General features: G+C 39.0%; 1 protein-coding gene across 4 annotated transcripts in view; it reads left to right on the forward strand.

The window, feature by feature from the left end:
- LOC146468145 (sodium channel protein 1 brain-like) overlaps window positions 1–24543 on the forward strand; it is a 37033-nt gene that overhangs the window by 4876 nt on the left and 7614 nt on the right. Inside the window, exons 1-21 of one of the 4 annotated variants that reach the window (XM_085124706.1) lie at window positions 961–1550; window positions 5447–5574; window positions 6502–6582; window positions 6688–6816; window positions 7529–7620; window positions 7942–8136; window positions 8814–8874; window positions 9495–9636; window positions 10113–10250; window positions 11150–12004; window positions 12971–13159; window positions 13787–13938; window positions 17369–17558; window positions 17660–17891; window positions 18841–18926; window positions 19502–19834; window positions 20669–20842; window positions 21103–21147; window positions 21928–22056; window positions 23406–23669; window positions 24343–24396. In XM_085124706.1, coding sequence (XP_084980832.1) covers window positions 1332–1550; window positions 5447–5574; window positions 6502–6582; window positions 6688–6816; window positions 7529–7620; window positions 7942–8136; window positions 8814–8874; window positions 9495–9636; window positions 10113–10250; window positions 11150–12004; window positions 12971–13159; window positions 13787–13938; window positions 17369–17558; window positions 17660–17891; window positions 18841–18926; window positions 19502–19834; window positions 20669–20842; window positions 21103–21147; window positions 21928–22056; window positions 23406–23669; window positions 24343–24396 — 3888 coding nt within the window. In that variant the 5' untranslated portion in view covers window positions 961–1331. Of the gene's footprint in view, window positions 1–960; window positions 1551–5446; window positions 5575–6501; window positions 6583–6687; window positions 6817–7528; window positions 7621–7941; window positions 8137–8813; window positions 8875–9494; window positions 9637–10112; window positions 10251–11149; window positions 12005–12970; window positions 13160–13786; window positions 13939–17368; window positions 17559–17659; window positions 17892–18840; window positions 18927–19501; window positions 19835–20668; window positions 20843–21102; window positions 21148–21927; window positions 22057–23405; window positions 23670–24342; window positions 24397–24543 lie in introns of those variants that run through there. The other 3 variants (XM_085124704.1, XM_085124708.1, XM_085124705.1) reach the window with 3 other exon arrangements.

Here is a 24543-nt window from a genome sequence, read left to right on the forward strand (position 1 = left end):
AAGTTCATCTTTGTTTTTTCCTTTCAAGTTCAGCGTGACGTGTGAGGTGCTCTTCGGTACATATTGTAAGTTAGGAAAATTAGTTATTCCAGAGAAAATATTAAACAAACAATTAACGAACTCATAAAATGATCCTTGTTTCCTTCGCGACACAAAAAGTTGAAGTCGAAACATACCACGAAGTTTGCCTTATAAAACAGAGCCTTGTTCCGAACTAGACCAGTTAAACACAACGTATGCAAATGGTAAATTTCCAAGCTGGCTTTGAGAGTAAATACAATAATTCACTCTCACTGTAATAACGATGCTGGAATTAAACTCTACAGTCTGGCTATCGACTTTATTTAGCTTAACTTTACCCGTTGACGTTCAAAAGAAATTTAAACTCGCTTAGATAGTTTAAACAAGTCTGTAATACAAGAATTGTTATCAGTAAATGGTTCAATTTTGTCGGTGTTTTAAACCTCGCCTGGACAACAGATTTCTCCGAGAAAGAATGCCAAAGTTATGGTGTTGTCAGCAAGAAGTATTTACCTTTACCGCCTTATGTGACTAGAATATAAAGCAAGCTATCTATTGCATCCGCCTCTAGTCAGAATGACAGGCTTTATAGCGCGCGTGTGTTTCGACCACAACTGTCACTTTCATTAACAGGTTTTTGAATGGCTTTACGAATTCGGTTGACGCGCGTGCACTTTATTAAGTATTCGAATTTCTAAAAATAATTATGTTGTGTTCTATTTACTAGATTTGTTGAACAAGCCTTTAAATGCTCCCAATAATTTTATTTAGCCCTTCGGCATATTACTGCAATCATTTATTTTTGTGGGTGTAATTATTTCGGCAGACCCTCGATATGCGAAAAATTATCAACTGCGAGTTCGCTTAGCGGCAGGTGCGACGTATACAAAGGTTTCTATGGTGACGAGTCCCCGATACGTCATATAATCTTGACACCAAATAACCTTCGTTTGTAAAGTATAAAGTTGCAACTGAAGTGTGAGAGAAGATAAAATCGAGAGAAAAAGAAGCTTGAGTCCAAGAAAAGAGGTCTTTTCGGCTTTGCTGAAAATCACGTTGTGGCACGCCCGGCCTTCGGTGAGAACCTAAGTGGATAATCGGATTGCGATGTATTTTTAACAACTTGGAACGACTGTCTGTAAACCATGGAGCGGACTTTTAATTTGTTTGTTGAAACACCGTGGAACAGGAAAACATTATTGATTGTGTGATTGTTCTGGCCATCAGCGACAGAAGAGGAAGAATCCCTAGTTCAAGAAAGTTCCTTGGCAAAAGCATTTTAAAAATGCAAATTCGACTTCTTTGCCACGATGAAATCAAGCGCAAGTTTTAGAATAGCATCGAGGTCTTCGAATCTTAGCACGAAAATCAGCAAGCAGAATTTGAATCATAACCCGTCGGAGGCATCTATAGATGGAATATCCTTTCATTCGAGTTCAATTGAATCTCAAACATGTCACAACTTCGAGCCGATACCAAACGGATACCTGGGAGAACCTTTGGAGGATTTCGATTCCCCGCAAACAAACGTAAGTTAAATAATTGCTAAATATCGATCTAAAGTGAATTTTAAGTTAGGTATACTTTCCGGCTTTATTGTAGTCAGAAAATTACTCGGTTGACACTGAAAAATGACAACGTAAAAATTATTCCTGTGGTCATAATAAGTAATCGAGTCGTAAAATATCTGATGCTATTTTTGCTTCCTGCGAATCAGTTACATCCTATTTTAACCCGATTTAACAACATCTACCGCCGCCAATCGTCCCGAATTTTCTGACGCGAGATCTCCCAAATATACAATTCGCCGGATCAGTTATGTTTTGTATTACAGAAAAGCTTGCTACAAATTAGTTTCGAGGGAAATTGGAAAATGATCGAGAGAAGACTAAAATTACATCGTTTTTGATCTGCGATCGTGGCGAAGATACCGGCATAATTTTAGTGGCGCATGATTTGACATGTGAAGCTCAAAATTAATGTCACATAATTTGCACGAATTTGCTGAATCTTCCTTCTTATTAGCTTTAAAAAAAATAAACAGTGTTGGATGAAAATTGATTTAAAACAGAATCGCAGATTACCCGCAAGGATATTTAAGTGCCACATATGTCGGTTCAAATTATTTTCTCTGAAGTCAAGGAATACAAGTTTTCAAGATTTTTCGCCTTTCCTGAGATCTTGGCTTCGAATCTTCATAGAGCCAGGAGGCACGGGTTAGATATAAGGATGTTAACTAAGTGTAGTGAGTATCCAGCGATTTTATTATGTAACATAATATTACTTTCTTTTGAACCAACACGCAGAATTAATTGGACAAATCTCTGAGGAGTTCGAATATCTTGGCAAAAAGGCTTCTTTGCGCCGTCTAAAATTTTCGTATTACCATATTCTAAGTGGAAAATTAAACGTGTTTGCGTTTTTCTTGTCCTTTCGTTTTCAAATGTTAAACTAGCCAGTAGCTACTCAAACGCTTATTTAGTTTCTTCTTTGGCTTAAAATAACTGTTTATTGTTGGTAAGGAAACACATGTCACCGTGTGCCGCAATTTAAATATTTAAGTATTCTGCCAGACTCTGACTGAAATTATTATGAAAAACTAACACTCCTTTGCTCTTAACCCTCAAGTTTTTCCTAAGAGATTGGATTAAAAATACAAGTTTGTACTTTTTTCGAAGGTTATTGTTAACACACATCAAAGCTTCAGCAAAAAGCACGAAGAACGGAGTTGAAAAAATCGCCATCTTCGTCTCCACTAAGGCTGTTACATAAAACAATTGGAGAAATATATCATTCGAACCGGGGATTCACATGCAAATAAATATAACTCTGTAAATTTTTAAATATTTATAAGCGGTACATGCAAAAACGATGACCCTTTGCACTCGTCTGATACTGTATAAAATAAGCTCGAAAAACAGCATGCAATTCCCTTCCAACAAACACGACTTTCAACATATTATTTTTCTGTTTGATCTATACGTATTACGTAGAACTTAAAATTTATTTTCTGCACACTTTGCTATTCAAAGCACACCTGGGGCTCTTAAACAAGCGATACAAATTATAAGTGGTTTGAAGCTTGAAATGTCAAATCAAGTAAGCAAGCATTTCTGTTGTTACATCGCTACAGTTTCGCGAGCTGTTTCCTAAAAAGTCGTTTCCAGTACACTAGAGCATATGAGAGATAATTTGGCCTGTTGTCTCCCACAAAATGCCCTTGCGTGCAGATTTGAAGTCATTTTTTCTGTTTTAGTCTGTTGTCGGTTTTGGGGGGCGGAAAAAACTACATGTATGCAAGAATGTATCCTCCCAAGTCTGTGGGATGTGTATGAATGTGTGGATTTTATGATTTAGAACAATTTCTTGCATGCTTTTTATGACCAGTTCGTTATTCTAATTTTACAAGTCTGTTCATTTGTTTTACTTAAAATATTTTAATGATTTTTTTTACCTCGAAGAGAAAACACGAGATTAATAAACTAAACGCAGTAAAGGGCCAAAAATTACTGACTTTGTTACTTAGCCAACTACCTACTCGGAAGTGAATAGGCGTGACTATGCACTTTGAAATGCATAACTTTTAGATTTATTTTACGAACGCTTTAAGGCAACAATACGGGTCGGCTTGAGCAGAACGTTTGTTTGTACCACGATAATCGACACAATGCCCAAATACTCTAAAACTCTTGCTTAGTTGTTTTATTATGTCTCTTTTTTATCTCTCCTCTTTCGTTATTTCATTGTCTCTCTTTCCCTCCTTTTTGGGCTTAGCGAACACTTAATAATTTTTTGTTGCAAATAGCAACAACCACCTGCGGGTTAATGTATTCCCTTTCGTTATTTCTTAATTAATTCTATTTGTTGTTTGCTTGCTTGCCTGTTTGTTAAAAAAATAAGACCTCTACTGCCATTCATTCAGAAAATTAAATTGGCCACAACATTCGTGAATCGAGAAAATAGTCCAACGCACGGTAAGACAAACCTTTTTCAACGTTGTGCCAGGGCGCCCTGGTTGTGCTCAGTCATATCAGGTGTTTCCAGTTTGTTGGCATCGCTCAAACATTTAAATTTCTTTCAAAAGAAAGCAACGCACGCACACGCACACACACACACAAAAAAACGTTTTGTTTCAATGTGGAAAAAACTGAAAAACTAAAGAGGCAGAAACCCCGCCCTATCTGGCTATGAATTACCAATTTTCAAGCGTATGTTTGATCTTTTTCTAGCTTCTGATTAACATGCGTCGGTCGCGGTAGTGCAATTCCATGTTCTGGATTTCGTGCTACGTACTTACGCAGCTTTTTGTTGTAATCATGTTTTTGCCTGGTTAACTTTGCGCGAACTCCTTACAATCATAGCGAACAGTGGGAAAAGGTTGAAGACGTTTTGCAAAGGTTAAAATGACCATTTTTGTAAAACCCAGGATCAATTTGAATCAATCAACGTAGAGTTTCCATCCATTTAGCTTTTGTATATTTCGTATACAAAAGACTTTTAAAACTTATAACACTCCTTGCTTCTTTTTTTTAGTTCTAAGCAATGTAATATAAACTTGACTTTACTGTTGTTTTGGCTGAAAATATTGCTTAAAGTAGAAAGATCTTATAGTTAAAAATGACGAACTAGTTGACTTTGGAAATATTTTACAAACATGGCCTCTATAATTGAATCTTTTTCAGATAGTGCATATCGTTCGTATAAACGTAAAATACAGTATTTTTACATTTGAAACTTATTTGTGCGAGCTGCTTTCAGCTATACTTTAACAATAAGTAGCATCTCATCTGCAAAATGCAACAGCTACAGCTACTTGTAATATTAAGCAAAATAACGTTGCAGATGAACAACAGAATAATTTTAATTTTTGCCGAGTTTCCTGACTCTAATGCTCTGGCCCCAGTTGTTCAAAGGCCGGATAACTTTATCCGCTGGATAAGGCACTATTCAGGGTCTAAGATAGACTTCATGTTCAACGCTGTCCAAGGTTTTCGTACACTCCCAAACTTAACTGTGGTTAGAGTGTGCATATTCGCTTGTACAAGAGGAAATACTGAAATCTTTTCCCAGATTGAAACTGTCGGATAGTGACTTATCCACAGGATAAAGTTATCCGGCCTTTGAACAACTGGTGCCTGATCATTTCCGTCGCTATGCTTTTGTTAAAAAAACGTTTTTGTTTATTTCATAACTGTCGTTGTGCTAAATTCAAAATAATCAAAGCCAATATCAAAGGAAGACATTTCTGAAAAATTTTGCTTATCGAAGCCAGGAAAGTATCATGAAATACCACAATTTGCATTTCCTTTCAATTGTAAATGTGATGCAAATGTGGCGTCTCCTGATCACAATGAGGGAAAATAGTTTACACCTAAGTCTCATTTGACTGTCTTAACGTATTTGTGTTTGCTTTTTTCTCTTTCAGACATTTCTAATTATAGCTTCTCGCCTTGGAAGACAATGCGTGTTTAGATTTAGCAAGGAGAAATCATTATACTTATTTGGACCATTAAATGCAGTGAGGAAGGCGATAATTATACTTATTACAAATCAGTATCCTTTCATTTATTCTAAGAGTACCACCGCCTTGATAGCTATGCTGTGAGGATGTACTGTTATGTCATCGCCATCATTAGTTACCCTTCTAATCCAATAGGATCTAATGCTTCAACATCATCATCATCATCATCATCATCATCATCATCATCATCATCATCATCATCATCATCATTATCATCATCTTTATTTAAACACGGTATCAGAATCATTTACATGTACAAGAAAAAAGGTCTGCCTTTGAGCCGTGCTAATTAATATGTCATCGCCATCATTAGTTACCCTTCTAATCCAATAGGATCTAATGCTTCATCATCATCATCATCATCATCATCATAATCATCATCATCATCATTATCATCATCTTTATTTAAACACGGTATCAGAATCATTTACATGTACAAGAAAAAAGGTCTTCCTTTGAGCCGTGCTAATTAATATACTGTAACTTAAAATTACAGTTACAGTGTTTTCGAAACATACCCTAAAATGTACTCTATAGTGAAGGCTACATTAAGCAATCTTCAAATTAGGTTAAGGAATGTGCAAATTAACTGATGCATTTCTCAAGTTGTAGGAGTAGACATCTGATTCTTTAGTGACAATTTCTCTAAGATATGATGGGGAAGTATTATTGACGATTTCGTACATCAATATGGCGAGCTGTCTTGCTCTTCTATGGTCCGACCATCTACCAAGAAAAGGCATGTCCTCTGTGTGAAGCTTAGATACACTGACAGCAGCAGATCTTCAAACAGTCCTGATGATCAAGCACACAGACGCCTTCTTGAAATAGTCAGGAGTTGCTACTGAGGCCAGATCTGCTGGCAAATTGTCCCACTGTTTGGCAGTTCTTTGGATAAAGCTATGTTGTTTACTGGAATAAGCTTATTTTATAGTATAATGTCCTTAACTTGACTACAGATTTTTTGAATTTTTTATACTTCTTACCATAATTGTCAATTGTATTTTTCTTGCTTTAAAGAATGCACCAGAGGAACCAGAGTACGTATACGTTTTTCATAAATGAATAAATAGCTTTTCTGTGAAGCCAATTAATCAAATCTACATCAGTTATTGAACTTTCCATGTTTTTGTTTGTTGTACTAGGTATGTATTTGCTGCAATTTACACTGTCGAAATGATTCTGAAGATTATAGCGAAAGGATTTTGTATGCACAAATTTGCCTATCTTAGAGATCCATGGAACTGGCTAGATTTTGTTGTTGTAATTTTGGGGTAAGTTCTGCATTTCTGTTCCTTGTTTTATGTAAATCACTGTTTTTTCATGAAAACGATCCACTGGCTTTGAATCGTTAATTAATTATTACTCCCAACTTAGTTAACGTTAAGTAACGCTGGTCGATCTTACTAAAGAGCTAGTAACCATAAATGAACACTGAACACAGAAACAGCAAATGAAAGATGAATAAATTAATATAAGGCGCATGTTTCTGTGGTAGGCGGGAAGACGTTTGGCGTTAATCTCTTGCAGGACTGAGATTCGCTGGTGCTGGGCAACATAGTTCTTTTTTTCTAGGCTTTGTGGTTTACTGATAAAGAGATGGACACTGGAAATGTGCTCAAGATAGACCTGCAAAGAAAGATAGTTGACCGTCCTTTCGATTGCTTCTGAAACGAGATGTGGATTCGTATCCCACTCCTGAAACCATGTCGATTCGGATATAGAGACGATGGCCGTTTAATTGTAGTTTAATGGAACCAACAATCACTTTAGAGTCGAGATAGAGCTTAGCTAAGCTTAAACCATACCTATATTACAGTTCAATGATAGTTCTACAAGATCGAGTCGTGTTTTCGTGCCTCTTTGGCTATCAGTTAATTAATAGTTGATTTTGTGGACTAACTGTTAAACTGTGGTAGCGGCTTTACATTGCAGCTTCCTTTTTCTCAGTGCATTGTTTAATAATGCGTTATCTCTTCCAAACAGATATATAACTCTTATACCGAACGTCTACAACTTATCAGGAATCAGGACGTTTCGAGTTCTTCGAGCACTAAGGACTATTTCAACAGTAGAAGGTAAGAATTGTAATGGAACTGAAAACTAAGAAATCAATGTTCCCATGTCATTGAGACCGAGTTAGGAAACTTTTCCCAGAAGAGAACTTTGTTTTTTCACCAGCATTCTGAGGCGATTAAAGACTTCTAAACAGGATCAACACGTCTTTTTTTTCAGTTACCCAATTTACCGCAAACTTCATCGAAACTTTGTTCTTTGCAATGCTGTATCATCGTAACTTAACACGTGATTCAAACATTTTCCCTCTATCATCAGGCAAATCGCTTGCCCACCCCCCACCCCCTGAGATGAACTTTCTATCTCTTTTGTTTTTGTTTCAGGTTTAAAAACAATGGTCAATGCCCTTCTCAAGTCCATGTTGATGTTATCTGATGTGTTGATTCTGACGTTATTTTTTCTGTGTATCTTCGCTTTGGTTGGAATGCAACTTTTTGTTGGACAACTAAGAAATAAATGCGTCGCTTCACCCCCTTCGCCTGGTTCAATTAGCTACAACAAATATATCGCCAACGAAAGTAAGTACAAGTTGTAACGCCTTGAATCCCAGTCTATTGTCAAATCCTTCTTAGCTGATCGCTAAGCAGTGAATAGTTTAGCCTTGTCCTTGAAAAGAGTTTGCATTTGTAACATTAGGGCTGTAGTGATTGACATGTCACAATCACATGATCAATCAGTCGATCACGAAGCGTTAAGGTACATAGATACTTGTTAACAACACTGGCACAACTTACTGCCCTCTTAAAAATTGTATGTATGTACTAATATGTGTTCAAGAGTTATGTTGCGTTTTTACCCGACAAAAAGTGAACTAGAGGCTTATTTCGAACACTTGAGAAAAATGAGACTTAATTCCTGTAACCGCTTGGACAAAACTGTTACGAAAATTGCGTTAATGATAAATTTCACTAGCAAACGAGTTGCAAATCTTCCTCTCTTGAATTAAAGTTGTTTTGTGCCTCCAAAACGTTCCCTTCACTTGCAATGGCATTTTCCCGAAGCAAAACGAAAAGGAGAGAAGACGGAAAACTAGTTTTCTTAATATTTAGACGCAGGTATTTAGCGGAAGGGTTTTGCAACTGCGAGTTTGATGTTTATATTTTAAGGAGTTGTGTCTAAGGTTGTAGCTTTTCGTGAATCTAAAGGATTATGCAACTTAATTGAGAAAAAAACTGGTTAAACTTCTTTCCTGTAGGTTTTTGGCTTAAAAGTGAAGACGAGGAACCTCTGGTTTGCGGAACTGCTTCAACTGCACTGTAAGAAAAAACATAATTTTTGGTGTCAAAGTACGGTGAATGATTTCCCTTTGTGATTCTAAATCGCGGTAACTACAGTCTACAGGTCAATCACCGGGGATTCGTATAAAAGAATAAAGAGCGAAACGATGCACTCACCTGTTCGTAGAATGAAATAATCTTCCGAGAAAACGTTTCGAGAGAAACTGTTCACTTGAACACATATCATGACTAAAAACTGTTGACAAACGTTACACGCTCGTTCGAAGTGTCCCCCGTTTTTCTACAGTCGACTCCCGATAACTCGAACTTTCAAGGGAAATTGAAAAAGGTTCGAGTTACCAAGGGTAAAATTATATAGAAAATGACCTGAAAGGAAAGGAAAATTGGTTCGAGTTAGCGAAGGTTTGAGTTATTGGGAGTCGACTGTGCATTCAGCATTGAATAGGCAAGAATAGTGTGGCATTATCCTTGTTCGATCACCATCATCATCATCATCATCATCATCTTCATATCATCACTATCATCAACAACATTCCTTCACGGGCTGCGTTCCCCATAGGGCGCGTATACCGTGGCAAACTCCCTTTAAACCCCTCCTCATTTGTTTATCTCATCCTTTTTCTGTGACTTTTTTTCAGTAACTGTCCTGTGAACTACACGTGTTTGTCGACTGGTGAAAACCCAAACTATGGCTACACCAACTTTGACAATTTCGCTTGGTCTTTAGTGACTGCTTTCCAACTTATAACAATGGACTTTTGGGAAAACGTTTTTAATTATGTGAGTATTGAAACATCCATTTCATCTCGTTGTTAGAGTCACTTATTTCAACTACCGAAGAAGAGTTCCTCTTACTTGGCGATTTATTTGAGAACTTAATTAAGCTGCTACTAGCAAGGTATTCTGGCAATAAGCTTTCAGTCATGCCCGTGGTTGATGCCGATCGTGTAGTCGTTTTGTAACTTCTGACCCTGGTTACAACTCTGGTGATGGATTATTAGAAAAATTTATAAAGAAATGTTTTTTTGTATGTTTAGTTTCTATGATAATGAACTTAGAAACCAGTCGTTTAATTTCAGGAAAGGTGTTGACCTCATCATGATTTTATTGAGGTCGAAATGTCGCAATCAACACCTCTGCTACACCAACGTGGGACAAACGAACAATTTTGATCTATCAATCGTCTAACATTTCATAACAACTCTTTCAACCGAAAAAAAAGCAACGTTTTCTTTCTTTCTTTTTAATTCATGCAGGTCCTTTCGTCCATGGGTTCTTGGTATGTGTTTTATTTCATGTTCGTCGTTTTCTTTGGCTCGTTTTATCTCATTAATCTGGTGCTAGCAGTGGTGGCAGTTTCGTATCAACAGGAAGTAGTGGCAATGCAAGAAAGGGTAAGAGTTGTTGTGAAAGTACATTTAGGAGTTGTTATCTGGGGTTAAAATACGTCACACTTTAATGGATTTTGTAAATTAACAGTTCATATACGACCATTTCCAAGTGAAATTACGTGTATTGCGTTGCGATTCTCGAATGAGACGGATTTTACGGTTGCGAGCTATCCAACACTAGAAATTGGAATCGAGTCGTCCAAGAAATGGAAGACCGCTTACAGAACAGGCCCCAGTTGTTCAAAGAGTGGGTTACTTTATCCACTGGATAGGTCGAAATTACCTTATCAACTCTTTTCACGCAGCTCCACAGTTTGTTTAGAAACTAACCGTCTCAACACTTAAAGAAATGGACAACAATTCCCGTAAATGGATTGTCGTTTCCTGAAGATTACTGAAATGGGAGGCCATCTCCATTACCCGAAGTAAACGCCGATCCGTGAGATGTCTGAAATGACAAGTCATTACGAGAAATGGACAGCGTGGATCACGAACTTGCGTGATAGCCACTTTACACAGTCTTGAGTATATGTGCTTGTGATTTGTCCAGCAAAGATTATTATTGCAAAGTCTTTGAAGGCAGTCGCGGTGACACAACTCTTCGTTCTATAGGATTTTCTCTTTATTTACTTTTAATTCCGCAAGGGTTCAGTGTTCATATGTTACGACACGACGGCTGGGCAGGGCAACCTTGGTAGCGACTGACTTTTTGTCTACATTGGGATGTGACTCTCTTTGCAGTTGCGGTTTGCTGCAACTACAATTTCAATTTGAATTGCGGCTGCCTCCAATGCTACCCTTACTCACCCTACGTAAAAACTTTTTGCTTTGATGCTCACATCAAAGTTTGATGACTAATATCAATTGTTTGTTTGTTTGTTTGTTTGTTTGTTTGTTTACAGGACACAAACTATGAAGAACTAAAAGCTGTCATGTCTTCTTATTCATTTCATGGACGTGCAGTACCTAAGCGCCTTGCTGAAAGTGCAAAATTAAAACCTGAAGCACTGGTAACAAAATGCAAAATGTCACTCTGTGTTCCTTGCTTCAAAAGCACGTCGCGCTCAAAAACTCAAGAATCGAATGGCGTTACTAATGCAAATCAGTCTGACGGAAGTCATGTGAGTTTGCGTTACTCACCAAGTGGATCTAACGCGACAGAAATGAAATCTGTAACAGTGGAGTGTTCTACGGTTTCGGATAAAAATGACAACATTGCTGCGAAGGAAGTACCAAATGGAAGTGACCTACAAATAAGGTTGACTCCTGTCACTTCTACGCCAATCCATCAGCCTCAACCTTGTAGTGCCTCTGTAACAAAGGATGTTCAACCAGAAACTAGCGCAGCTTCAAAACCAAAATTGTTAGACGTACGGCCATCTTGGACCAGAGCGTTAAGCGTTATAAGTGAGAATGAATCAACAGACGCTGATAATCACGTTTTGAACGAAGACGATTGTAATGGCAAGAAAAAAGTTAAATTCCCTGGGAAATCCCCAGGGATATCACCCTTGGGAAGTCCTAGGGGATCCGTGGGATCTTTAAGGAGGTGGGAGTCTCAAGATAAAGCCGCGAAACACAGGAAGGAAGATTTATCCAGGCGGAAAAGTATTCGTAAAAAGATTTCTAAGCTGACGTTGGATCCTTTGTTCGACATGTCTATTACATTCTGCATTCTTTTAAACACTGTGTTTTTATCCTTGGAATACCACGGCATGAACGATGATTTTAGAATGGCCTTGGATATTGGAAATATGGTATGTATGGTGCAATAAAACACAGCAGCAACCGCTGCAGCAGTAGTCAGTAGCAGAAGCAGCAGCAGTAGCAGTAGTCAGTAGCAGCAGTGGTAGTAGTAGAAGCAGCAGCAGTAGCAGTAGTCAATAGCAGCAGTGGTAGTAGTAGAAGCAGCAGCAGCAGCAGTAGTCAGTAGCAGCAGTGGTAGTAATAGAAGCAGCAGCAGTAGCAGTAGTCAGTAGCAGCAGTGGTAGTAGTAGAAGCAGCAGCAGTAGCAGTAGTCAGTAGCAGCAGTGGTAGTAGTAGAAGCAGCAGCAGCAGTAGTCAGTAGCAGCAGTGGTAGTAGTAGTAGCAGCAGCAGCAGCAGCAGTAGTCAGTAGCAGCAGTGGTAGTAGTAGTAGCAGCAGTGGTAGTAGTAGTAGCAGCAGCAGTAGTAGTAGTCAGTAGCAGCAGTGGTAGTAGTAGAAGCAGCAGCAGTAGTCAGTAGCAGCAGTGGTAGTAGTAGTAGCAGCAGCAGTAGCAGCAGTCAGTAGCAGCAGTGGTAGTAGTAGAAGCAGCAGCAGTAGCAGTAGTCAATAGCAGAAGCGACAGCACTAGTAGCAGTAGTCAGTAGCAACAGCAGCAGTAGAAGCAGTAATAGTAGCAGCAGCAGCAGCAGCAGCAACAGCTGTAGCAGTAGTCAGTAGCAGAAGCAGCAGCACTAGTAGCAGTAGTCAGTAGCACCAGTAGTCAATAGCAACAACAGCAGCAGTCAATCCATACGTCAAAAAATCATCGTCCTCTACATCAAAATCTAAAACCTCATGTCATATAAAAATGACTCTGTTCCTGTAGTAACGTGGTTTTTTTTATTATTACCATTTCAACAAGGCTTTTTCTTTACACATCTTTCAAAAAGTCTATCGTGAAATATTAGGTAAAGACCCTGTTATTGGAAAACACACAACCAGCTGTCATAAATAAACAAAATATTTTCCTCCTGGCAGGTTTTTACTTTCGTCTTTTTAATGGAGATGGTGTTGAAGCTGATCGCGTCTGGTCCTCGTGGATACCTGAAAAGTCGGTGGAACATCTTTGACGGCTTCATTGTACTTATAAGCATTGTGGATCTTATTCTGCTACTCGCAAAGATTGGGAATGGCGCTGGGCTTAGTGTTCTGAGGACATTTAGACTGGTAAGTCCACAAACATCCCAGTGAGAAATGATAGAAAGACTATACTGAGAGTTAACTAAAAGATTCTGCTGCCTCAGTTTCCTCACAGACTTGTCACTACTTTCGTTAGACTGAAGTGACAATATACACTTAATGTATGGTCCCGAGACGAAGTCGAGGGAAACACCAGGACTCGAGGGAAAACAAAACGAACTAGTTTTCCGAGGGACCATACATTAACTTTGTTTTATATTTAGACTTTCCCTTCAACAATCACAGCAAGACAAACAAACAAACAACTGAGAGGGCAACAACTGCGGAATTGTATCCCGGTCGGGATACATTTGTATTTGATCAGGGGCACGTGACCAAGAATCAACCAATCACAGTGCTCGTTTTGTTGAGTGAAAGTCTAGGTATATAACAAGGCATATTGTTACCGTCATCCTCCACTCCGGCCCTGGATGCACCATAATTTCTTCGCCGGTACACACAATACTACCGCATTGAGTAAAGCTTTTAGTCCCTGCATGAGACTTATGCAACATTAGGGGTGCGACCAGGCCATTCATACTCTTTAAACCGATAGATTACGTGTTCTGTGCTGGATATCCGCTATGGTAAATTTTGACGTCACTTCTGTTACAGCTGCGAGTGTTCAAACTGGCGCAATCATGGCAGACTATGAACATGTTACTCAGGACCATTGCGAGCAGTTTAGGTCAGCTTGGTAACCTCACTTTGGTACTGGGGATTATTGTTTATATCTTGGCAGTTGTCGGAATGCAGCTTTTTGGAAGGTAATTCAATTCAATTTTTTTTCAATTCAATTTATTAAAGCACATTTTTCACGAAGGTAAGGTAAGAATGCACTAGCCCGCAAATAGCATAGGCTAATCTAGGCGGGTAGTGCAGTTGATTAGTATATATTTACAGAATATAATTTAAAGATATACCAATAATTAATGTGTAATAAGTTAAGTAAAAAATAATGACTGTCTAAATTAAAATTAAGAAAGTTTCATATTAGCTAATCATACCACTGATATTTGAAGTTTTTAATCAGTGTTGACGTCAACATAAATATCCTCTTGATCAAGAAGTTTTAGTAGTCTGGTCTGAAGGCATTTCTTAAAGGAGGCTTTAGTTTTTGCACGGAAAGATTCCGGTAATTCATTCCAGATTTTACAACCTAATCTCGAAAATGAGTGGCTCAGTTGTGTCAGCTTTGAGCATTTTATATGAAATTTGCCCGTGGATGCAGACCTGGTTCTATACGAGTGCACAGAATCTACTCGATCAAAAAGATTTATTAGGTTCAGGGGAGCACTTTGGCTATTTGAAACCATGGGAGCTGATGGAATAATAACGACATAGACATTGCTCATCGTGTTCCATCACGAAGAAGATCGAACGAAGGGGCATCGAATGGTAACAGGCCAGACCCAGTTATCTGCAAATTTACCCGCCGCCTTGCAAGAGATAAGGTCTTAAGCAAAAGACAAGAAGTTAGAAAGGTGAAGTATTCAGACCTTGGTCTTACTTCCGATGACACAGTCAATTATCTTGCCGTCTACGAGCATCTAACTCCAAGATTACAGAATCTACTTTTTGAGGCCAAGAAATTCCAAACCAGTCATCGCTACCAATTTTGCTGGGCGAAAGGTTCTACAATCCTACTAAGGCAATCCTTCGACTCCCGTGTCATTAAACTAAAATCCATGAGCGACCTGGAAGTTCTCACCAGCCGACATCAGAGATAAGTTTGTTACCACAACTCTTAATCTTATTCTAAGCCTCATGACTGTAATAACAAACATTCAAACTTCTCGCCAACGCAGAAATGATCTTAAAGAACTACCATATTATAATGTAACTTCATGTCTACTTACCGTCCATGGTCAATTTAATAATAGTTTGGCTAACGATTTACCCACAAAACAACTTCTAGACAAACTACCTAGTCTTTACGATTTAGATCTCTTTAACCTAAACATCAATGAAGACATAAATCCTGATGAGAATTTTGCATACAAACAATTTCGATCTAATTATTACTCCCCGTACAAATTTTCCGAGATAAAGAGGTCCGTATCGGACTCGTCTTTATCCTTTATACATCAGAACATTAGGAGTCTAAAAAGAAATATTGAAAATTTCCAGGATCATTTACTTCATGAATTAAACTTTAATTTTAGCGTAATAGGCCTCTCAGAAACACGGATTACCAATGCTGATGCTAATTTTCTCACCTTTAATCCTGATATACCAGGTTATTGTTTTGAATATGTCCCAACACCTCTCTCTGCCGGAGGTGTTGGTATGTACATAAAGGAAGGAATTAGCTATAAGGTAATTGAAAAAACTTCGAATGTCTCTTTTCAAGGACTGTGGATAGAACTTCAATTTCCCAAAAAGACAAATGTCATCTGCGCTATTTTGTATAGGCAGCATAACTCTCCTGAGGATTTTCAAAACTACCTTGACTCGTGTCTAGAGAAATATAGCTCCTCCTACAAACCTATTTACATTCTCGGCGACTTCAACATAAATCTCCTCAATTTCGAAACTTGTAGATACGCCAACGACTTCCTACTTTTACTCCAAAGTTATGCTCTAACCCCAGTTATCGATAAACCAACCAGGGTCTATAGCAGCTCTGCCACACTAATCGATAATATCCTTGCCAGTCAAGTTGATGATCTCGATTTCGTCTTAAGTGGTAATGTTGTGTCAGACATCAGTTATCATTTTTCCCAGTTCTGCCTCTTGCCTGCTTATAAACTGCAATTTTCACTTACAGCCATCTGTCGTGAATATCGCGATTTTTCTTCCTTTTCTGACGATTCTTTCCTAAATGACCTGGAGCAAATTGATTGGGACAGTATAGGCCACTCGAATCGCGATATAAACAAATCATTCTCCACTTTTTTCCACAAAACTCTCAGGGTGTTAAATAAACACGCTCCTACGAAAATTACCTCAAGGCGTAAAGCCAAACAGCAACTGAAACCTTGGATCACAAAAGGCATCAGGAGATCTATAAGTCTAAAAAACCAATTCTATCATTCGGGAGAAAACCAAAAAGATTAAGTAAAAAGCTTTATTTTCATAACTTTTTCTCGCGAAACTTACACAACACGAAGAAAACATGGAAAGGGATAAATGATTTAATTGGCCGCAGGAAGAAACCGAAACAGACAATTACCTCAATAAGAGCACCGAACAACAAGAGAGTGATTTCTGACGCACAGGGTATATCGAATGTGCTTAACAAACACTTTGCTACCGTGGGCCATAAACTGGCCTCGGGGACGCCACATTCAAAACTTAATTTTCGTACATACCTCCAGGGGCTGTCGCCCGCAAATTCAAACTCTTTCTTCTTCGATCCAATTATACCTGCAGAAGTTAGTAATGAGATCGTTTCCTTATCATACAATAAAGCTCACGGATTATACTCATTCCCAGTTCGAATATTGAAATGCGCTAGCCACATATTATCAAGCCCATTGGCAAGGATTATGAATTTATCGGTTGAAACAGGAACTTTTCCCAATAAACTAAAATATGCAAAAGTAATCCCCGTTTATAAAACCGGCGACAAACTTGAATGTGGAAATTATCGCCCTATTTCACTTCTATCTAATATTAATAAAGTGTTCGAGAAACTAATGTTCAACAGAATTAAAAAATTTATTGCAAATCACAATATATTATCCACATCACAATACGGCTTCACATGGGAATTTGTTTCCACTATCTTTAATACTCTCCAAGAAGACTCAAGTGTGCACCATAGGAAACCAAAGCTCATTAGCTTGGTTTGTTCAGGTTACACCGTCCGTTTCATCCACAGGCTGAAAAGATAGAATCACATAAAACTTGTACAGCATAACAAACAGCAACACATGAAAGTACAAGTTAATAGCTGTAATCTTAATGGCCACAGGTGAGTTCATCCACAGCCTAAAACGATAGAAACCACCTCGTATAGATAACAAACAGTACTCCAGACAAGTAGGGACCAGAGCCTTTCGTTCGAAATTAAGGTTAAGCTAATCGACGATTTCCTTCTGAGAGACTAAAGTTTGATAAATTTCTTACCAAAATTAAGTCTAGGGCGGAAATGGGAAATTACAGTGCACCAGTTGTACATATTTTCTACTGACGTACTGAACACACCACCAAATAACCGCAAATTCTTGTTCTTGTTATTTTACGTTCCAGTTCCTACACAAAAGAAAAATTTGATGGTGAGATACCTCGGTGGAACTTCGTTGACTTCGGCCAGGCTTGCATGATGATATTTCGAATTTTGTGTGGTGAATGGATTGAACCGCTGTACGACACCATGCGGGCGACCAGCCCTGTGTCTTTCCTGTTTTTCCTCACAGCTTTAGTCATTGGAAACTTTTTGGTGAGTTATCTGACCAATTCTGTAGTAGCCAACACAGAAGAGCTTCTCTTTATTGCTATGTACCCTTCCATTATCTAATATAACCGTTTTGCCCACACCAGGTTTTAAATCTGTTTCTTGCTCTGCTGTTGAACGCTTTCGCTCGGGAGTCTCTGCAAGAAGAAGCAGAGAAAAGAGGGGAGGCCAGGCCGAGCAAGTTTTATCAGGGAGTCCAGAGACTCAGTAAGGTTCTGCGCATTGGTCACATGTTTCCACGCCGGGCTCAAGTGAATCCGTCAACTGTACCCCAGATATCCGCGGATGATGGATCACTCAAATGCTCAGACAGCAAAGGTACTACTACTCTTCTAGGAAACTTGCTTTTCGTCTCGTAAATTTTAAGCTCGGTCACAAAAGGGGAAACATATACTATTCAACAAATTCACGAGAGTAGTGAAAGAGGTTGGTTTAGACAGTAGCCAATAAGAGAACTAGAATTCACAAATGTGACCAAAGTGGACCACTCACAGAGCCGTATTTTTGGATCCCATTCTGATGACGTTTTAAAATGATTGACAAGTGAGGAGCCAATCACAAGTCAAACACAAGTTTCTTTTCGTAAAAATTTCTATGTAGGGTGGGCAGGGGTAGCCGTGGAGGCAGTCGCAATTCAAATTGTAATTGTAGTTGCAGCAAACCGCAACTGCAAACAGACTCACATCCCAGTGTAGACGAGATTCAATCGCTAGCAAGGTTGCCCCGCCCAGGAGTCGTGCCATAACATATGAACACTGAACCCTTGCGGAATTAAAAGTAAATAAAGAAAAGATCCTGCAGAACGAAGAGTTGTGTCACCGCGACTACCTTCAAAGACTTTGCAATAATAGTCTTTGCTGGGCAAATCGCTAGATTTATTTATCAAGCACATGTTGATACCTTCTCAGGCTGGAAAGAAAACCATATATTGGCAAGCGGTGTTGTGCAATATAAAAAAAATATTTGAAAAACATGTGCAATTTGTGATTGGCTCCTCACCTGTCAATCAGTTTAAAACTTCAGTAGAATAGAATGCAAAAATACGGTTCTACTTTGGTCCACTTTCCACGTGTGTGAAATCCGGTTCTCTGATTGGCTACTTTCTAAACCGACTCCCTTTACTACTCACGACAAGCTAGGAACAAGATTCATTTAAGATGCATCACTGTAAACGTAACTGAGTTGACTTTTCATTTCTACAAAATTCGGTGTCTTGGTGCTATAATTGGATTTATATTTGGCCTGTTTTTCTTCTTGCCGTGATTAGATACTCTTACTGGTTCTGCGGCCTTGTTGAATGCGGTGACAGCTTTTCAGAAGAAAGGAAAACTAAACAGAGACAGTATGAAAAGAGTAAGTATGCGCATGTCTTCAGCCTTATCAGCTGGAGTGAAAAAATCTCGTTTCAGAATCAAGCGTTTCCCTGAGGTTGCGCGGCATCCGGGAACGAGATTGCTGTATTTACTTGAATTTATTACAAAAAGTTTGATATCAGGTTCCTTGCGTCTGAAGAGTGAACTGACAAAACCGACAGTGACCCCAATGCCTTTTTCTCAGGATTTTTAACATCCGCGAAATATGCGCAAAAGTGGTCATTGCATTTTTCACGAGATCCTACATCACGCGAAAAAAGGGCCCTCCCCAAGCCCACTTTCGTCTCCCTCCCTCGGTCCCATCTCCGAAAAAAGCGTGTACTATTCCTTGAAGTGAAATTATCGAGCCATCTTTTCAAAGCACTTGTCAATTCAAGCCCCAGAAAAACAGAGCAACACATAATTTTACTCAGGCTGGGTGAGCGACCCAAAAGACGACCATATGCATATTCGATTCTTTTCTGCAAACTGAATCACATATTACGTTACTGAAATACGACATATGATTTTTCGCTGATACTAGCTACTTATTTGTTTTATTGTCAATCTATTTAGCTTTCCATTGCTATTGAAGCGGCAAATAAAGATTCCGCTACATCTAGCACCGTGCTGAACTTGGCTCGCTCGCCTGCAACATTCGCGGGCTCAGGTGCCGGTGTACACGAGAACAACTCGGGAAAGCCCGCGGGTGACCCGGCAATGACCGAGGTTCAAGAGTGCTGTCCTTGCTGGATGAAATTCTGCACATGTAACTGCATTTCTATGTGGAAGGAGTCCAGTGGTTATCGAGCATGGCGGAGCATGCGTCATAAGATCAAGAAGCTGGTTGAGCACCGTTATTTTGAGTGGGTGATTCTAGTGATCATCATCGCTAGCAGCGTCACGCTGGTAAGAGACCACTAGCAGCTGTGGTGTTTATTAGAAGATTGTTCCTCTTTTCTTTCAGTTCCATTGGATATCTTTCATTATTAAAAACTGCATCATTGTATAATGCAATTCGAGGGATTTGATTGGCTTAGCGGCCATGGTATATGAGCAATTATACCATGGCCGAGAAATGGCGACCATTAAATTGCCTTCTGGTCGTTCTTGCACAGCGAAATCAGTAAGATCTAGCAATATTTCTCGGTTGTTTTTAATAAAACAATTATTCCACTTGCGCTTGTTGGATATGAGATGATTATGAGATGATTATAGCCAACTCGGCGCTACGCGCCTCGTTGGCTATCTATCATCTCATATCCAACGCGCGCTCGTGGAATAATTGTTAATTATCAAGCATACCCTTCATTCTGGTCAGCGCACTCTATTGCAAATTTGTAACTTATTAATGAAAAACCATCTTCACCCCTTTCCCCCGCCACACACACACTTATGCATGGGATATCATGGCTTGTAGCCAACAACAACGTTGTTTCTATTCTTGTCACTACAACCGTTTACATAAATGTACTTCTAGGGTCTCCGGACTGGGGACAATTAATACAAACCCTGGGCCCGGTTCCTAGGGACTGAGAAGGGATGAGGTCAAATATACCACTGACTGCTGCCTTGATTGGCTTTGGTGGCCAGTGCAACCTTTGACAGAAATGATAAACTGGATTGTTGTGCAAATTCAATCTCAGAACTCGCTATGTAGTTCAATTCCATTCTTTTTGCCTTAACATTCTTTTGTGTGACCGTGAAATTCACAAAGTGACGAACTTTTGTCGTCGTTTCCAGGTTTTTGAAGATGTCCACCTTGACAGCAAGCCTACACTAAAGAAAGTGCTAGATTATCTAAACATTGTGTTTGCCGTTGTCTTTACTTTGGAGTTTCTCCTTAAAACACTCGGTTTGGGTTTCTTGACCTACTTCAAGAACGCTTGGAATTGCTTGGACGTGGTTATTGTTGCTGTAAGTATAAAGTTGTTTGAAAAATAAAGAGGAACAGAGAGGACGAAAGAGAGGGAGTGTGTGTGTGTCTTTCAGTTGTAGCGTGTTGATTTTACACATCTCCTTTTGTTCTGTTTCAACTTTAACTCGTAAACGTTTCATTTATCTTTCACTGTTTTGTTTTTTCATTTTTTTAGTTCTTGTTTGTAATAAACGCATTTATAAACTAAGTATTTAATTAAAAGTAACAGCTGCCATTTGTTGACATTTTTCATTTTCAGATATCCATACTTACAGCGGTTGAGTCTGTGGACGAATTAAACTCTGTAAGAATCCTAAACTAATAATCATAGACACAATCCTTTAAAAACGTTCATTTTGTTTTCTTTACTCTAAGGACTGAACAAGTTAAATCACAGCTAGACTAACTACAGATAAACGAATAAATATGTAGTTTAGCTTTTAAAAATCAAAACTGCCTGCTCAAGAGCTAATTTTTCCCTTCATAACGAATACATTAAAAGCAATTCAGGTAATGAATGAAATTTAAAAAATACTCGCCCAAGGATTACAGTCGTTTTGAGGTACACATCACCAAAATATAACAACAATTATCAGCGATGGTTTGGGTGGTTGTTCAAACATGCTTAAAAAGTTCTCTCGAAAGTTTCGTTTAACATTACAAAATGAACGTAGCTTCATGTTCAATAGCTTTATTTAAGCATTGTAAACTTTCTTGTGCTCTTTGTTAACGGCGGTGTTCGAGTAAAAGCTTTTGAATATAAAACAGAACCTAATTGCCCATTTCTCCCTCACAGTTTGAACCGGAAAATAGAATTAAAAAAACAAACAAACAAACAAAACAAAAGGCCGAGTGCTTTTACGTCCCCTGATTAACCGAGTTTGATAATAAAAAAAATAACAATATTAACATAAATTAAGGCTAGCACCAAACAAGTGACAAGATGAAAACATTTTTTAACAATATGACGCAGTAATTTCCTGAAGAATTTTTGTTGCGTTTTCAAAACATAATGAACAAGGGCAAACACTTATGATTGATCAGAATCATAACAATCGTTTAATAACTGCCATTTTTATTGCAGATTTCCTTGGCTTCTGTTAGCAATCAAACCTCAGACGACAGTGACAATAGTTTGAACTCGTTTCGTTCCCTTCGTACATTGCGAGCTCTCAGACCACTCAGAGCGATTTCACGCTGGGAGGGTATGAAGGTAAATGAACTTTCATTTATGGTAACAACAATAACAGCAACAATTTACTTAGCGCCCTTACCATCCATCCTTAACACCAGGGCACACAAATCAGTACTGAAGATTTGAATTTTTTCCTCTAGCCAGCAACACACTTGGCGATTTTATACGCCAATCGCCGCGATTGGCGAAAATCGCCAGGTGTGCCCGGTGCAGCGATTGCGATTTTCGCCGATCGCCGCGATCGGCGTATAAAATCGCCGATATCTGGCATGTCAGATATCGGCGATTAAATTCGCCGGCATTCGCCAAGTGTGCCCGTTCCCGCGATTTTCTATAGTCATTGCTGCGTATCGCCAGTAAAGCCAACCCATAAGGATGGGCGATTTTATCACATGAGTTTTCAAAACTGCCACATCGCCGCGATCAGCGAAAAAAATCGCCAAGTGTCCGCATCAATCGGCGGCGAAAATCGCTTGCGATTTTCGCTGGCGATCAAATTCGCCGCGATCGGCGTATAAAATCGCCAGGTGTATCGCCGGCTTTAAGAGACGCCCAACTTGCACTTTCTATAAAAATACTGGAGTAGGACGAAACATCGAAAGAAGCGACCCTGAAAATTGTTCAAGCGCGCATTGAAACTGGTCTTATTGTTCTTCATTGTACGAGTGATTGAACTTTTAATGCCCGAGCCATGTCGCCAGGCAAAAACGTTTACTACGGAGAATCTGTTGAAAATGTAAATCTTCTCCGCGAAAATAGTTTGAGGAGCAGTAACAGGTCACCTTTTTACTGTGTCAACTTGTCGACGATCCCAGGATAAGGTGCGCAATGTGATCTCTGTTTTCCCATTGTGTACTGGCAGAAGACACTTTGATCTCTCTATCCGAGTGTAAATGAGCTTTAAAGTAAGAAAAGAAACAGATTGGGTAGTTGGAGTAACCTTACGATTTACTAGCACCCCATTTACGGGAGGGATGTTAGTATCCTCGTGCTAAGAGACAACCGGAGTTCATCGCTGAACCGACTCCTGAAGTTGGCCAGTTGGCTACAAAAGTGGCTTTCAACTGCGTGTCGCAAGACGAATATTACAGTTATCACCCTAACCAATCACAGCCAACGTAAAGAACACAATAAGCCAATCAGACGTTAATTGAAGCAAATACATATAGTAAGCATCAAGTTCGGGAAAACGCATGCGAACAAATTACAATTGACTTTGATTTGACTTCTTATTGGTTGAGAAAGCGGTGCGAGAGCATTAAAGGAAAACCAAGCCAACACGAATTATTTGCATGTAACATTAAACTTAAAACCGCTCTAAAGTTTCATATAAACAGGTTAACATTGCATTTGTGTTGTTTTTCAAGGTTGTGGTGAACTCGCTGCTGTTTGCGATACCTGGTATCGGAAATGTTCTCCTCGTTTGTATGGTGTTCTGGCTTATATTCAGCATTGTTGGAGTGCAGTTTTTTGGCGGGAAATTCTTCAGATGTGTCGACATTCATGGAGAACGACTACCTATCAGCATAGTGCCTAACAAAACAGAATGCCACAGGCTTCGCTACCGCTGGGTAAATGCCAATATCAACTTTGACCACGTGCTTAATGGTTTAATCGCTCTCTTTCAAGTGGTGAGTTGGTACCTTCTACCTAATAGTCATAACGCCATATCCAAAAACTGTTTCGTTTGCCGTCATCAGGCCGACCCAATTATTTTAAAACAGCACGAAAATTTCTTATTCATCGCCTGTTCTCTTTCCTTGGTTTTTAAGTTTAATGTCTTATACACACCTTGCCTTTTCGGAGTGATGGCTGCTCGCTACAAAATCAGGGCAGCTGCGAGGCTCGCCTAGAATTATTTAATCACTCATGATTTGTTTAAAGTTCTTTTCTCTTGTTCTCTTTCCTCTTTTTTAACGACCGCCCGAACCATTTTCCCGAGGAATAGGGTGAATGAAAAACGAAACTTTGTAAAAGATGGCCTAAAGTACAACTTTTTGAAAGAATTAATGTTGTACTTTAATTATATGAAAGCTGTGATGAGAAGCGCGTTACGGATAAATGGAAAGTCATGAGTCGAGATGGATGAGAGAAAATTGATTTATTATAAAGTAGAACGAATTCATGAAGAATGTACTAAATTGTACGAAGACAAACATGAAAAAGGCAAAAATAAAAGTAAAAAATATTCGATAGGTGCTGTGCTCCCTGCATGTGTATAGTGAAAAAAATACGAAGACAGAATTCTTTGTTGATTGGTGATCATTGTTTTGTGGACTAAACAAATTCTGTTGTATGATTTAGGCGACGTTTGAGGGATGGATGGAGATCATGCGAGATGCCGTTGACGCTAGAGAGGTAGGACGAATTTAAACTCCATTTTTGGAACTTTTGTTTTATTTGTAGCGGAACAGCCCTATGTAAGGGAGCTTCAATAAAATAGAGTAGATTTGTTGTCTCTTGACCGTGCTACCAATAGGCCATTTTCGAGTTGCATTGAACCTC

This window comes from Pavona decussata, unplaced genomic scaffold (genome assembly GCF_977016875.1).
Source record: "Pavona decussata unplaced genomic scaffold, jaPavDecu1.1 SCAFFOLD_133, whole genome shotgun sequence".
In the NCBI taxonomy this organism is placed as follows: Eukaryota; Metazoa; Cnidaria; class Anthozoa; order Scleractinia; family Agariciidae; genus Pavona; species Pavona decussata.